The sequence below is a fragment of the Sceloporus occidentalis genome, unplaced genomic scaffold, assembly GCF_023333645.1.
Source record: "Sceloporus occidentalis isolate IW3139 unplaced genomic scaffold, rSceOcc1.0.p SCAF_13, whole genome shotgun sequence".
Taxonomy (NCBI): Eukaryota; Metazoa; Chordata; class Lepidosauria; order Squamata; family Phrynosomatidae; genus Sceloporus; species Sceloporus occidentalis.
The window spans coordinates 4353545-4369587 of NW_028316993.1; the positions used below are offsets into that span (position 1 = coordinate 4353545).

A 16043-nucleotide genomic window follows, 5' to 3' on the forward strand; every position below is an offset into this window, starting at 1 on the left:
TTGGGCACGTTTTATCAAAATATGCCTTTCCTCAAATGCTATGGCAGAGGGCAACATGTCTAAAATGTTTGGAGGAATTTTGCAGCAATGTTTCTTTTGAAAATACCCTCTTGAACCACAAAAATAGCCCCGCTTGGGCACATGTGGCCCATGGTCAAAATTTGCCCACTCCTGCCCTAGGGCTGCTGGGAGGCATTTGGGAGTTAAAAAACCCCAAGTATATTCATGCCTCCATATTTGCGGCTTTGATTATTCATGGATTTGATTAATTTGTTCTATCTAGGGACATCTAAATCCTTCAGTGCAACTCTATGGTCAACTTTAAAAGTTGCACTCAAGGACCTAGAGATTCCTAGAGAGGACATTCCACTAGGCCTCTGTAGCTCCTCCATTGCAGTTCTATGGTCAGTGTCTGTCGGATGTTGACCACAGAGTTGCAATGGAGGACCTAGAGATTCCTAGAGAGGTGTCCTCTCAGATAAAAACATGGTGTTTTTGTTATTTGTGGTTTTTCCATATTCACGGGGGTCTTGTGCTGCTAACCCTAACAAACATGGACAAGTGTATAATATTTTCAGAGGTAGGAGTGACCCACTAAGAGAGCCCCTAAATGTTTTCCAAGCCTAAAGGAGAGCCATCTACAGAAGTGGCAGCCACCTGGAAATAATGTTGAAACACTACATTTTTGGACCACAAATTCCAGAATCCTTCATCCAGCTTGAGCCAAGGGTTGCTCACCCTTGCTGTAGACAAGCAAGAGGGCTCTCATGCCCATCGAAAAGGGAGAGGCGGGATATAAATGATTATTATTATTATTATTATTATTACTATTACTATTACTATTATTATTATTTCTCCTGTGGCCCCTCACCCGATTGCCTGCGTCCTCGCCAATATGACCCACTCTTCTCCAGTGCTATGACTGGGCAACTCCGGCGAGCTCTTTCCGGACTGTACATGTATTCGGGAGGTTCTGAAAGAGGAAATGACAAAAGATCAGAGATAAAAATGTGACTTCAAATACCCTGCATAGAACTGATTTCCTCTTTGTCTCAGAATTGATGCCTAGAACTCAGCTGGGTTTTGTTTGGGAAGGAAAATGTCTCAGTTGGTAAGAACTGCATCTTGTTGCCCTTGTTGCTTGCCCATTGCCATAGGCCTAGCCTACCCTATCCAGATTAAGCTACAGAGCTTTCAACAGGTTCCCCACTTTCACCATTGGGCAAAACCAAGGTATCTGGTTCATGGGCTGCATCTGCACTGCGATGTTTGACTCCACTTTAACTGCCATGGCTCAATGCTATAGAATCCTGGGAACTAGTTTTGTGAGACATTCAGCCTTCTCTGTCTGGTGCTCAAACAAACTACAAATTCCAGGATCCCATATCATTCAGCCATGGCAGTTAAAGTGGTGCCAAACTGGATTATTTCTGCAGTGCAGATGCCACAGTCCCATTAAGACTCAGGTCCAATCCACACTGCAGAAATAATCCAGTTTGGCATTGCTTGAACTGCTCTGGTTCAAAGCTCGGGATTTCAGGGAACTTTAGTTTTGTGAGACACATAGCCTTCTCTATCAGAGCGTCACAACAAACTACAATCCCCAGGATTCCCTAACACTGAACTGGGGCGGTTAAAGTGGTCTCAAACTGGATTATTTCTGCGGTATGGATTGGACCAACCCAGATCCATCCTATGACTTCCAAAGCTAAACGTGTTGTACAATACGGCAATGGAAGCACTTGTGCATCAACCTATTACTAGCCAAATGCCTGCCTAAATAAAAAAGTCTTTGCTTGCAAAGAGAGGACCAGCCTATTCCCCATGGGACAGAGTACCATGCTATGGTGGGCACTGGGACAACATCTGCCTCCTTTGCCTATAGTCTTTTTCTCACCCGATTGCCGCCGGTTGCGGGCAGATGCCTTGCACTCATCCAGCCGCGGAGAAGGCAGGGGCTTCTTTGGAGACTCAGCGCTGAAGGAGACCTCAGGAGAACCTGCCAGGAGGAAGAACCACAACCATCACGAACAACGTTAACCCAAGAAGCTCATCCTGGTAGAAGTTCGAAGGGCTGAGAGCCATCACTTACTTTGGAAGCTGTTCTCCAGCAGAACTTGCTTAGCCTAGAAGGAGAAGGATATGAGGAAAAGGGGATCAGACACGATAAACTGCAGCAGCCCACAGGGTAACTTTTAATGCCTGACAAATGTGATCGGGGCTACACTCCGATGTCGAATCGACCCATCGATTCAGATTGTCAACCAATTCATTTGTAAGTGGGAATGAGGCCCTAGTTACCTTCTGAGGAATGGACGCCGGGTGGTTCTCCACTATTAAACGCTTCAAGTAATGGATCCACAGCCTTTTTTCCTCCTGGTTTCTCACCTGCAGCATCGAAGACAAGTATTTATGTGGCTTTTCACAGCAAGGTATCCCAAGTATATCTTACACGACTGTTCTCAAACAGAGCATCCATTTGCAAGAATCTTATTTTTAATGGAATCCGGCGTTTGAATCATGCCATCTAACTCAGCTGGGCTCTGATCCCACCACGGCACAGAGACTTACCTGGACAACATGCTGCTGTTTGGGAATGGAGAGGTCAGAGATTTTAAAGCTCATTGGGTCCTTGGTGTTCTCCTGCAGCGCCAAGTTGCAGCACTGTGTGAAAATGAGAACAAAATGAATGGGAGACTCTCACTCCCTTGCTATCTATCTACAGGCAAACCTCAGCTAACAGAACCTCTGACATTGGAGTCCCATTTTTAGATATTTTTTATTTACATCCATCCAGACAATGCTTTCCCTTTTTACCATCTATCTAGCTGAAACATTTCTAGTAGCATCAGCATTCAAAGGATGGGAAGGAGGGAGATGGGAACATGGTTGAAAGAACAGACCAGGGGTTGAAAGTGCAGTATATGGCTATAATTCAGATTTGTCAAAATTGCAAGTTGCCAAGAAGTCAAGACGTTGAAAGGCATTCCTGCAATATGGGTCCTGCATTTTAACAATACCCGCTTTCTGACAGTGCCCTTCCCCTGTCGAATAAGTGGAGGGTCATTGTAAATAATCCAGAGACCTTACCACCTCCCCTCCCAACCTGCTCTTCTCATGTTCAGTCCCCCCCCTCCCAACATACAAAGATGTGGCTCTTGTAGATGAAGGCATCGCCCCGTCGCTTGGCAATCAAGATGACTTTGCTGAGAAGGAAGAAGACCCTTTCCTTTCGTGCCCTGGGCACCCGGAACTGCCCCTCTAAGATCAGCTCCCCAAACGCTCCCAGCTCTGGGCCGTTCCAGCCGACCAGAAGCCCCTCGATTTCCTAGAAATGAAAGGGTTGGGTCGGGGGGGGATGGGAAATAGGGGTGGATGGGTTAATAAATCTGAAAATATGAAAAACAGCCCAATATAAAACATGATTCTAGAATTGAGACTGATTGAAATAAAGAAGTTGGGAGAATGAGCTTCCTTCGCAGACTTCAGTCTACTTCCTCAGATGCATTTAGTGGAGTGGAAACGAGAGACAGACATATATATGCCATTGGTAATGGCACACACACACATATCAATATCATATAAATGACATATATACACACGCATATGCACACATACACATTCTCACATACCAATGGCATACATATGTCTATCCCTGGTTCCCACTCCGCTAAATGCATCTGAGGAAATAGACTGAAGTCTAGGAAAGATCATGCTGCCAACTTCATTCTTTCAGTGAGTCTCAAAGGTGCTACAAGATCTCTCTACATACTGATTCTACAGACTAACATGGCTATATCTTTGAATGACTCCAGAATGTTATATACCTTACAGACAATATAGCAATAGGAAACTGTGAGCGACTAGGGCAGTGGTTCCCAACATTCCTAAAGTCGCGACCCTTTAATACAGTTCCTCATGTTGTGGTGACCCAAACCCATGAAATTATTTTCATTGCTACTTCATAACTGTAATTAAATAGGTGTTTTCCAATGGTCTTAGGCGACCCCCATGAAAGGGTCATTAGACCCCCAAAGGGGTCTCGACCCACAGGTTGGGAACCACTGGACTAGGGGGACACATTGCCCTCCTAGGAGACCTTGGGGGGACACACACAAGCACACCCTCCATACCAATTTCTTTGCCCAAAGGTGCCTTCTAGGGTCTTAGATGAGCCTTTTTTACCATGTTTTAAAGTGCCCCCCCTCCTGGGCCATTTTAAACCCAGGAGATTTATCCTGATTTATATAATTCATGCCAGGCAGAATCTGAGTTATTACGGGTCAAAAAATGTTGGTTTCTATATGGGTACCTTGCAACCGCTTACCTGCAGCCGAGTGGCGTGTTCCTGCTTGCGCTTCATGTCGTTGATGTACCAAGCCACAGCTGTCATAGTGATGCTAGCCTCTTCCACAGCCTCATAGCCAGGGCTGCTCTTGTCATAATGTTTGGCTAGTTCCTGGAGTGGGAACATACAAACAGTGGTGGAAATAGAATCAGAAATGCTAATATTCCAATATTTCATTCTCACAAGTGGAGATTATTTCCACGCAGTTCTTGTATAGTATTCGTACTTCCCAAAGTGTTTTGGTAAACTGTTCTATGTGGAAATACATGTGGATGATGATGATGATGATGATGATGATGAAGATTGTATGAGTAGTGTGGAATTTTGCACGCACGCACACACACACACACACACACAAACTGTTTCCAGGCAGCCACATGTGTGTGTTTTTTGTGTATCTCTGCTGTTTCCTGTAGAAAAACAGGAATCTTGCACAACAAAACCATGTGCTTATTTTTTGTGCATGATTTCTGCTTTCTATGCAAGATTTCCGTCGCACCAGGTTCCTCTTTTTTTTTGCACAAAAAATAGCAACCTTGCACAAAATAGACATGTGGCTATCTGGAAACAGTGTTTTTGTGTATCTCCCCTAGATTCTCACGTAAATAAACCCATGTGTATTTTTGGTCATAACAGTTTCCTGAAACACTTTGGGATGTGCAAATATAGGACATCCTCCTCACTGTATTTTCTGAGTGTTGGGAACACTATTTTTTAGCCAGGGAGCCAATAGCATTGAATATTCTTCCTATCCATAGTAGAGAGCTATTTTCTCAGTAGATATAATCAGATTGCAAGACTTCCAAAAAGGTTTTTGTCCTCAAATATTCTCTAAGCATTACTGAGTGGAAACTGGACCAATTTAGGGCCAGAGGAGCCTTTTCTGAAACAAGAAGTGACTTCCAACCACTTACCATTGTTAAAATAAAGGCTCTCCCAGGCTAGTAAGACCCCAAAACATGGAAATCCCTCATGTCCCCCAAAACAGTGATTTGTTTGGGTCCTCCAGACGTTTCCGACTTTGACGTTTCCACAATGACTAAGCTCCCAGAGGCCTTAGTCATTGTGGCCAAAAGCCAAGAACAATTGAAGTTTAAAATACCCGAAGGACCAAAGTTTGGGAATCATTGCCCTAAAGGATGTTTGGTATCATTTGGAACAAACGTAAGTATTTTTTGTTGGTGGAAAGAGGATGCAGACCTGTAAGGTCTCCTGAGCAGCTATTGTGGCCTCCTAGCCTTCCCCAGTTGCCCACCCATGCTCTGAAATAATGCTCAACATGCAACATGACTGCTTTTAATATATTAACTCTAAATTCTGCATGCCATCCCAGGACCCAACGTGGCCAGAAACTATGGGAACGACGGCCAACCTGCAGCAGCAAGTGGTACTTCAGGATCCGCTGGACAGGCTTCAGGAGGTACGTCTCCAAGGGTAGCGAGTGCGACAACGTGGCTTGTCTCTCACGGAAGAATTTCGCCAAGGCTTCATTCTCCATACATTCCCTCAGGACCGAGACAGAGCTTATGAAAAGGAGAAAGGGAAGATGAGGTGCTGCATTTGTGTTCTTGCCCTAAACATTTCCCAGGTATTGACATGGCTGGCAAAGAGCAACCAAAGTGATCAAGGGACCCAAAGGGTGCCTGCACTGCAGAAATAATCCAGGTTGACACCACTTTAACTGCCATGGCTCAATGCTATGGCATTCTGGGAACTGTAGTTTACGAAAGCACCTGAGCTCTCTGATAGAGAAGACAAAATGTCTCCGAAAATTACAATTCCCAGAATCCTATGGCATTGAGCCATGGCAGTTAAAGTGGTGTCAACTTGGATTATTTCCATAGTGTGGAGGCAGCCATTGAGGAACAAAGTCTAGGGCTGTCCACAAGATGCAGTGGTTGCTGTCAACCTGGGACTAGTCGACGCATAAGTGTATTATACAAATTGCTACAGATTTTAACACATTCACGTCAATGTTTAATTGTCTTTGCTTTCCTGTGCGAATGTGCATCTACTCACCCTCCATTTGACGAAAATGCGCAGCCATGTGAATCTATGTGAAGAGGATGGCCAGCCACCCATTTGATAATGCGGCTCCTCATGCATACTTGCAAATACTCCGTTAAAAAACAAATCCCTTTTTAGCGGAGTTTATGCTTTTTGGGTGAAAGATGCAAAATGCCCGAATTCCTCTGAATCGCATCTGGCCGAATCGCAGACTTCGATTGAGGAGTATATTAATTGTGTAGAAAAGCTCTCTAGAGGTGGGTTGAGCAGGATCGGGCTACAAATGCATACTTACTTGGGGTAATTCATGCAGTACAAGGTGTAGATATCAAATTCTTCACTCTGCAAGATTTAATCAGAGAGGGTTAAAGCGCATGGAAGTGCATGGCGGCTGTTCTTTCTCTCGCTACTAGGTGGCAGCTGTGCGCTTTGCTTTTTCTTACAGAGATGCCATGCCTTTTTTCCAATACACGAAAGAGTGCTAGGTTTTGCAGGATCTTGGCTCCATTCCCCCCAAAGGATAGTCCTTATGTCCCTATAGTAAAGAGAGACGGCCAATGCAAACAACCACATTTAATGCCATGAAACCACAGAGGATTATAGGATGTAATTCTCTGGCCATGTGGGACAAGGAAACATCTACCAGGCAGACCAGGAAAAGTGATCTACTTGAAAATACTCTGATTTGTTCCCTTCCAACAGGACCTTTGGCCCGTCAGATATTTGGATTTGCAAATCTCATCAGCCCCGCTCAGCAACAGATGATGGGACTTGCAGTCGACGGCCAGCATGGAGCAGTGGCTTGGATGCTGGACAATAATTTTGAAGACCAGGGCTTGAATCCCTGCTCCATCATAGGAATCCATTGGGAGGCCTTGGGCAAATCACACTCTCTAAGCCTCAGCTATGAACAAATATGGTTAAGAAAACGCCTTCACTTTGCCATAACCAATCTCTCCTGGCAAACTTTTAAACTGTGAATTATAAATGCAGATTATTTTACTATGTATACATCTTGTTTGGTGTTTTAACTGATGTGTGTTTTAACTAATGTCTTTTTAACTGTTTGTTAATTGTTGTCATTCCCTGCCTTGATCTATGGGGAGAAGCAGGTAAGAAATAAGTATTATTATTGTTGTTATTATTATTAGTCAGAGATGACTTGAAGGCACAGACTATCCCCAACATTGGGAAAGTCATGGCCAGCAAGCAAGGTTTTTAATGCTCCCTTTTCACTATTAAAGCCCACAAGGTGGCTTTAAAATCCAGTTAAAATATGACAAATGACCAACCAAAGATCAAAACTAAATGATATCGAGAATGGCATCCTATTGGCGACTTAAGGTTGTTTAAATTGGAATTAAGAAGTCTAAATCCTGCCTGAAGGCACTAGATTCTGTCTGATCTTGGAAGCTAAGCTGGGTCAGCCCTGGTTAGTACTTGGATGGTAGACCACCAGCCTATAGGCAGGTGCTGTAGGCAGTATTTCAGACGGAGGAACTGGCCAAACCACCTCTGAGTATTCCTTGCCTAAGAGGCTTGTCGACGCCAGGGAAAAATACCAAAATGCCCCCAAAGTGGTGCTTGTGTGATAAAGCCCTAAAACTTACAACCATTTTCGTATGTCTAAGCAGACCTTTTCATCAGGGTCTTAGACCTGATGGTCACTTTCTGACGTTTCCTCTTTAATTCTATACTGCAAGCTGCTTCAGGGCCCATATAATACTGAGATATAAAATAAATATAGCTATCTGTAGTGTGTCCTCCCCTTGCGTGCCCAATTCGGAAGTTGCCAAAGGCTCTCCACGCTTAAAATGAGGACCAAACTCAGGAAGAAGTGAATGTACTGCAGACAGAAATGAAGCATTATGAGAGAGCCAAGAGTTATGGATCAGATGAATTAAGAAACTCACCCTTTGGACAAAGCACTCTGCAACAGTGTGGGGACTGGGATTTCGCTCCATGTCTTCCAGCAGTTCGCTTCCGGGAAAGAAACACACAGGTCACAGACAGGAAGAAAATCACACAACAATGCCACCAATTAGTAGTTGAAGTCCACTGCCACTAACTCTACCATGGCCACATATCTGGGCTACCTTGCAGGGTTGTTGTAAGGATGGACACCCTACTGAACTACAATCAAGTGCCAGAATTTGCAAAAGATATTTTTTTGGACCACAGCTTCAAGAATTTCCCCTTTTTGCTCCAACAGCACCTTATAGGATCTTGACCCATGCCCACTGACTCATACCCATATTCCAGACGTTTCGCCAGCATCTGTGGCTGGCATCTTCAGAGGATGCCACAGTCCCCACAGTCTTACAGTGGCAAAGTCACCAAGCCATCCCTCCTCTCTTCATGGAATGAAGGCAGAGCTGGCCTTTCCCTTAAAGGGTTAACCAGGCTACGTCCGAAAAGGGGGTAGAGGGGTGGGATAGATCTGAAGATCAGGCTGTTCCCCCCAACCTTTCCCCCCACATCCCTTGTCTGTACCCCCCACTGGGTTTTCGCTTAAGCTCTTAAACAGACCCAGATGGAAACGCAGGTTGGTTGATGGAGCCATTGGCAGGCGACCAGCTTTTAAAAAGCGAAAAAGCAGCAGGGGATGGAATTGAGGAAGGAGAAAGAGGCGAAGGGATGGTGGGAGGAAGGAAAGGGGTGGTAGTGGTGGGGGGCATGATGTTAGCCATCAATCCTCTCTGCAACAAGGCTTCCCCTACATTAATGCCCATTATCTCCTGCTAGTCATGGCCCTCTTCAAGATAAACTGTTCCATTCATAAATTTCACAAATGTCCGCTTGGTGTGCGGTTTAGGGTTGTGTGCCCATTTCAATACACAGGGAAACCGAGTCACAGAGGTGCCGTTTCAATGAGGGCCAGGATCTCATTCAAGTCGGTAAAGGGCTACTCTCTCACCGACTTGGGGTGAGTGAGAACTGTTTCTGGAAGGGATCCCGAAGCTGCCTCCTTCTCTTTCTCGTTGTTGTTGTTGCTGTGTGCCTTCGAGTCATTTCTGACTTATGGTGACCTTAAGGTTTTCTTGGCAAGCTGCTTCAGAGGAGGTTTGCCATTGCCTTCCTCTGAGGCTGAGAGAGTGTGACTTGCCCTGTGGGTTTTCATGGCCAAGCGGGGATTCAGACCCTGATCTCGAGAGCCATAGTCCAACACTCAAACCACTACACTACGCTGGCTGTTTTGGGGACTACTGGTCCCAGAATGCCCCAGTAGCTTGGGGGATCTTAGGAGCTGTAGTTCGCCCAAATGGAACTACCCTGAGTTCTTCATTCTGCAAAAGAAACTTCCCCAACTTCTCCTTTTTGCATTGTCAATTCTGCAAATCCACGCTACCTCTTAGGCCCCCATCTTCGCCCCTCTCTTCCCGAAACACCCGATCCGCTTCTAAGCCCCTCGCTGCTCAAGAGCCCTGCTCAAGTTACAGCCTCAGCAAATTCCAAGGCCAAAAGCATTTCCTTTCCAGAAAAACCCTCCATCCGCTGCAATGATGTTAATTGCTGCAAAAACAGACCCTGGATCACACAGAGCCCGGGAGAATGAACTCCACGGCTGAATGTTCAATGGAAGGTCCCTGCTGGGCCCATTTATCATATCTGTATGGGTTGCCACCCCCACAACACCTCCAAATGTCTTGTTCGACACCATAACTTCCAACCGTTTGCAGATGAAAACCAGGACAAGGGTGTGCTCAAGATGTCAAAAAGTTTCAGATGAGGAAGAACAGACAAGCTGGGAGAGGCTGCTGCAGTTTGCTTTTGCCTGAGCCTTTTGGGAAGGGGAAGATTTTGTCCTTTCTTCTCCTCTCGCTTTTGATGACTTAAAGGAGTGCAAACTGCTTTTGCGCTTTGATTTGATGCCCATGTTGGCCACGAAATCCACTGGATGACTTTGGGCAAAGCACACTTATCTCAGCTTCAGGGGAAGGCAATGGCAAATCTCCTCTGGACAAGTCTTGCCAAGAAAACATCATGATAGGTTCACCTTGGGGTTGCCGTAAGTCGGAGACGACTTGAAGGCACACAAGAAACACACGGTCCTAAAAAACTGAACTTTTCCAAGCTTTTTGCAGCGCCTGAAGGCACACAACAACAAACAACAGGCTTGCTCAGTTCAGACATCAGGTTCCTATGCCCAGAGCAAGCATGAGCAAAAGGACTCACCTGTTGAACTCATAGATGTCTTCGATGTTGCAAAATAAGGCATTGACTTGTTCAGGTTTGAGCGGCAGCTGCCCACAGTCAATGATGCAGCCAAGATAATCCTGCAAGAAGGGAGATATGGGACAGAGGAAGACATCCGACATATGAATACCTTGTGATATGAAGACACACTCACACATGCCATGACAATAAAGCCCTTCTCTGGCCATACATCTCACACAGAACTACAAGTCCCAGAAATCCATAGCATCAAGCCATGGCAATTAAAGCAGCACCAAACTGCATTATTTCTGCGGTGCAGATTAAACCTAAGTCTTTAAATGAATCTTAGGACTTCATCACATGGAGGAAATTGGAGGTTTAAAAAGGCATTTCCCCGAGATTTCCCCATGATGTTGCGATTAAAGAGGACTTATCCTGGGAAGAACCAGGAATGCTCCAGCAACAAATCATTCTCAGGATTTCCCCATGAATGATTGGTTGCTGGAGCATTCCTGGTTCTTCCCAGGATAAGTCCTCTCTAAGCGCAACGCGTGGGAAAATCTTTGCCGGGATTGCACAAATGTCCAGGGAAAATACCTTTTTAAACCCCGATTTCCCCCCGTGTGATAAAGTCCTTGACGTTCTTACCTTCAGAAATTGCTTTTTAAAATATAACTGAAGTTTTTTTGCATAATTTTAAATCCGTGTTGCTTTTAAAACAGGTTGTAACTTGCTTTTAGTCTCATTATTGGGAGAATGGCAGGATAAAAATGCCCATCATCATCATCAGGCCCCATTGCCCCTTCTAATTCTATGATTCGATGGAGACATCAAGTCACCCGAAATGTATTTGCAAAATGTCACGTGCGAATGGGACCAACATGTGCCGGGGGTTCAAGGAGCCCGGGCCCAAAATGGGTAGATGGCCCAGCTGGGGCTATTTTAGAGAATAAAAGAAACAGATGCCATCTTTCCAACCAGACAGACTGACCCCAGCCTGCTTTGCTCCCTCACAAATCCCCCTCCAATCTGGGGGTCCCAAGAGAGAGCAAAGAATGCCAGCAATTTCAAAGAAAGCAAGCGGTTGATGGAAGGGGCCAAGAAGGAGGAAGGCTGCGGAGGATTGTGAGTCGATGGTTCTTTCTGTCCTCAAGGGTTGCGGCATTAAACGACGAGTACAAATCCTGTTGTAGAGCCAGCCACGTTGAAACAACCCCCCATCCAAAATCTGGGAAATACAGTGGGTCCTTGGTATCCACTGGAGTTTGGTTCCAGGACCCACCACGGATACTAAAATTTGTGGAGGCTCAAGTCCCATTGAATACAATGGGATAGTAAAAATAATGTCCCATACATGAAATGGCAAAATCAAGGGTCCAAAACACACTGCAGAAATAATCCAGTTTGAGATCATAGCTCAATGTTAGGGAATTTGGAAACTGTAGTTTTGTGAGAGATTTCGCCTTCTCTTTCAGAGAGTTCTGGTGCCGCAATAAACTACAATTCCCAGAACTCCATAGCACTGAGCCAGGGGCATTAAAGTAGTCTCAAACTGGATTATTTCTGCAGTTTGGACCAAGGTTTGCTATTTGGGATTTCTTCTTTTTTGGGAATATTTTCAAGCCCTGGGTGCTTGAATCCATGGATAAAGAATCCATAGATACAGAGGACTGGTTGTATCTTTATTACGCCTCCCAAAACAACACAGGAATGATGCGGAAACATTAAAGATGACCAAATATTTTCAACAGCATATGAAGGGGTGATGGTTTGGCTGACTCTGTGCTCAGTATCAAAGGACTGGCAACGGTTAACAAAGGGAAAGCATTCAAACAACTATCTCCTATGCAGATTCAATTGCAAAACCAGACTTTGGAAAAGTCAGCCTTTGTAGATTATAGCTCTCTGAGTCCTCCAGCCAGTGTGGGTAAGGTCCATCTGGAGGCCAGTTGCTTGGAGAAGACTGCATTGTGTGCGTATCTGCCTTGCAGTCACCTGTCAACTTGTGGCATAAGAGACACGACCAACATAAACTGACCAGAACCCCAAGTTGTTGTGTGCCCCCAAATCATTTTTGACTTATGGAAACTCGAAGGTGCACTTTTCATGAAGTTTTCTTGGCAAGTGTCTTCAAAGAGGGCTTGCTATTGCCATCTTCTGAGGCTGAGAGAGGAATATGGCTTGCGCAAGATCACCCAATGGGTTCCATTACATGTGTCTCCTCCTGCACACACACACAAACACACACACAGTGGGGGTCCAAATTCATGTTTGCTTTTGGTCATAAATGACCAAAATAGCTCCTCATCCAAATATTTCATGGGTTTCATGACGGAGCTGAGAATCGAACCCAGGTCTCCAGAGTCACAGTCCAACCTTCAAACCACTACACCACATTCCCAGAACCTCATACTACCCCAAATACTTCCATTTTTTTGCTGCAGGCCCTCTCAAAATGGCCACCGGAAGTGACCACTTCCTGCCACCATTTTGAGAGGGACCACAGAGGAAAACAGGGGTGTTTGGAGTGGCTCAATTTCTCTCTCTTTCTCTACTTTGGGTTTTTGGGTGGGATATTGGCCCCTGGCTTCCATGAGATGGCATACTCTTAGCCCAGCACTTAGTTGCCACATGTAAATATATGAATGCCCCTGAGAAGCCCAGAGATTGCAAACAGAGGCCAAACATTGCCCATTCTTTCCTGTTTTCAGCGGCGGGGAGTCAAAGGCCTAAAATGCACTTACTGAAGTCTTGTTGGCAGCAGGAAAAAAGAAAAGAGTTAGTAAAATTCACTGGGAAATGAGAAACATCTGTTTGTCCTTTCTCAAATATTAGGATGAAGAGCGACCTGAGAAATTTATGACGCTGCAGCAGACCGAAAAGCAAACATGGATTTTGAGACCCCACTCTGTGTGTGTGTGTGTGTGCGCGCGCGCGCGCGGACACACACACAATGGAACAGAGCGAGTAAAATGTATTTTATTGCAAACATTAAAGCTTGCTTTTTTTGCAAAAAGAACCAGAGAGATGAATGCAAACATTTGTGGGTTAGAGTGGAAAGTTTTGGTCTAAATTCAGTTGCTAGGCCCAGCTAGTGCAAAGTGGTGGCGGTTGTTGTATTTGTTTGTTTATGTATTTATTTATATCTTGTTTTTCCCCATCATTGGGATACAAAGCGTCTGACAAATTAAAAAACAACAACAACACACAGTGCAATTCAAAACCCCAAAACATTTGTTGCATGGTTAAAATGTTGCATGGTTAAAATGGACGCCTATCTCAGTCCTATTGATCCACTAGATCTACTTTAGTTAAGATTAACAGTTTGGATCAAGGGTGTAACTGTGGAATATAGTGTATGACTGTTTAGTGTGAATCTTTCAGCCTAGTACACCTTGCAGAGCTGTTGTGATGTTATAAAGGGAGCAGTGAGAGCCAGCATGGTGCAGTGGTTGAGTGTTGGACTATGACTCTGGAGACCAGGGTTCGAACCCCAGCTCAGCCACCTATAAACCTAGTGAGGGACCTCGGGTAAGCCACGCTTTCTCATCCTCAAAGGCAAACCCCCTCTGAAGGAACTTGCTCAGAAAATCCCATGACCGCCATAAGTTGGAAGGGACTTGAAGGCTCACAACCATATTGGAAGACGGGATGGATTCAAGCACGTCTGTCCACCGCGTGGCTGGCCTTTCTTACCTCCACGATGCTCCTGAGATCCCTCACATAGGCTTGCTCCGTTTCAACAATCTCCATCACCACCCGGTCCAAGTGGGAGAGCTTCATCCGCCTTTCTTTGGCCCTGCCGGGACATGACAACCAGCCCGAGTGTTCCTTGGGGTACGCCGGGACATCCCCACCCGGCCCGTCCAAGAAGGCCACCGGCGTAAGATCCAGGCTGATATCACTGCCATTTTGGTGAGGGTAAGACGGGGGGCAGCCCCCCAGCCCTCCACTGCTGCCAAAGGCACTATGGCTGTCTTGGAGAGAAGCTGAAGACGCCGAGGAGCTCAGGCTGACAGGACGGTCGCTGTCTGAACAGACGGTGTTCACAGAGGTGCAGCTGCCCAAAATGGGGTCGGACGCCATGCTGGAACTGACGCCACCCAGCGAGGAGACGGACGAAGGCCTGGGCGCTGCTGGAAAGGAGGATGTGAAGCGAGAAGGTGTGTCAGGACAGCATGCACTCCTGATGCACAACAGGTTTTGTTACAAACCCACCTCTTTATTTCAACAAACAGAAGCACTTGGACATCTTTGGCCCATTTTGGTTGCACCTTGGAAAAGCCCATTTGGTCAGGGTGGGTGCATGGCTACTCTTCTTTTGCATTGACCTTCCTCGCTCTGACTGCTCTCCAATGCCGCTCCCCTCCCTCTTTGCAACATCCTTTTGTAGCTTTTTCTCACCTTTTGAAGCTGTGTGGTTTCCCTCGCAGTGCATCGTGGGAGGAGGCCGTGTGGGAAGAAAGGGCGCACACCTTCCTCTCCGCCACTCTCCACCACCACCCTCCTCCTCCTTCTCTTTCTTCTTCTCCATCCCTGCCCACGATCTGCTTGCCTCCCTTCCTCCCTCCCCTCAGCTTCTCCATTCTGAAAGCTTTGCAGCTTTGTAGCTTGCAAAAGGCACCGGGGCGAAAAGGAAAAGAAAAGTTCACACAAAAAACCCGTGCAAACTTTGAAACCAAAATCAGGTTTCAACACCCTAGAATTTGAACACTGCATGCTGGGCCTCTCCTGGAGTGTATCTACAGGGTCGGAGCATCCGAAATGATGGCATGGCCCTCTTCTCCCAGTGAAAATCCTATCCTTGCAAATGAAATTTTCAGTCTCCAAATTTCTAGCCTTGCAGAGGCATTGAAAATGGTTCTCACTTAGAACTCCTCTACTGGCTGTGTTTGCACTTCCCCTGGGTCACTTTGCTTGCACCTTTATCTTTGGATGCCAAAACTGTACTTCTGTTTCTTCACTTGCTACAATGCAAGAAATTTGAGGATGGAAAGAAATTTTCATTTTGTATATGTGTGTGGATTCCTATTTGTTAAGAAAATGCCATCATTTGCAGACACACGCACCCTGTAGCTACACACCTGGCCTTGCTCTCTTCACCAAAAGGCCCAGAAAAATATATAGCAATGGTTCCCAAACATTGGTCCTCCAGATCATCTGGACTTCAGCTCCCAGAATCCCTGACTCTTGGCCAAATTGGGTAAGGCTTCTGGAAGCTGAAGTCCAAAACACCTGGAGGATCAAAGTTTGGGAACTATAGGAATAGGAAGATCTGAGCACTGAACATAAGGAGCAGAAACCTGTTGGGGCCAAACATCTTCTTAAGCAGACATGCATCTACGGGAATTAGAAATAGGCAGCTCCATAATGTGTGTATCCGGTAAAGGGCTGTTGGTATATTACCAAATAGGGCAGCCAGCAAAATTATGGACGCACAATTGGACCAAAATGCACATAGATCTCATTGTGTATTGGGCACTGGCTGCAGAATACCGATGTGAATCAGTAGAGTCCAATGCACATCAAG

General features: G+C 45.6%; 1 protein-coding gene across 2 annotated transcripts in view; it reads right to left on the reverse strand.

Annotated features, from left to right (window-relative positions):
• Window positions 1-16043, reverse strand: part of LOC149304644 (uncharacterized) — a 39232-nt gene that overhangs the window by 9306 nt on the left and 13883 nt on the right. Inside the window, exons 1-13 of one of the 2 annotated variants that reach the window (XM_089478408.1) lie at window positions 14918-15008; window positions 14210-14649; window positions 10532-10632; window positions 8269-8335; window positions 6651-6697; window positions 5721-5871; window positions 4328-4459; window positions 3146-3328; window positions 2572-2664; window positions 2302-2388; window positions 2093-2126; window positions 1898-1999; window positions 872-973 (exon numbers count right to left, since the gene is read on the reverse strand). In XM_089478408.1, the coding sequence (XP_089334534.1) occupies window positions 872-973; window positions 1898-1999; window positions 2093-2126; window positions 2302-2388; window positions 2572-2664; window positions 3146-3328; window positions 4328-4459; window positions 5721-5871; window positions 6651-6697; window positions 8269-8335; window positions 10532-10632; window positions 14210-14649; window positions 14918-14951 (1573 nt within the window). In that variant the 5' untranslated portion in view covers window positions 14952-15008. Of the gene's footprint in view, window positions 1-871; window positions 974-1897; window positions 2000-2092; window positions 2127-2301; window positions 2389-2571; window positions 2665-3145; window positions 3329-4327; window positions 4460-5720; window positions 5872-6650; window positions 6698-8268; window positions 8336-10531; window positions 10633-14209; window positions 14650-14917; window positions 15009-16043 lie in introns of those variants that run through there. The other variant, XM_089478407.1, reaches the window with a different exon arrangement.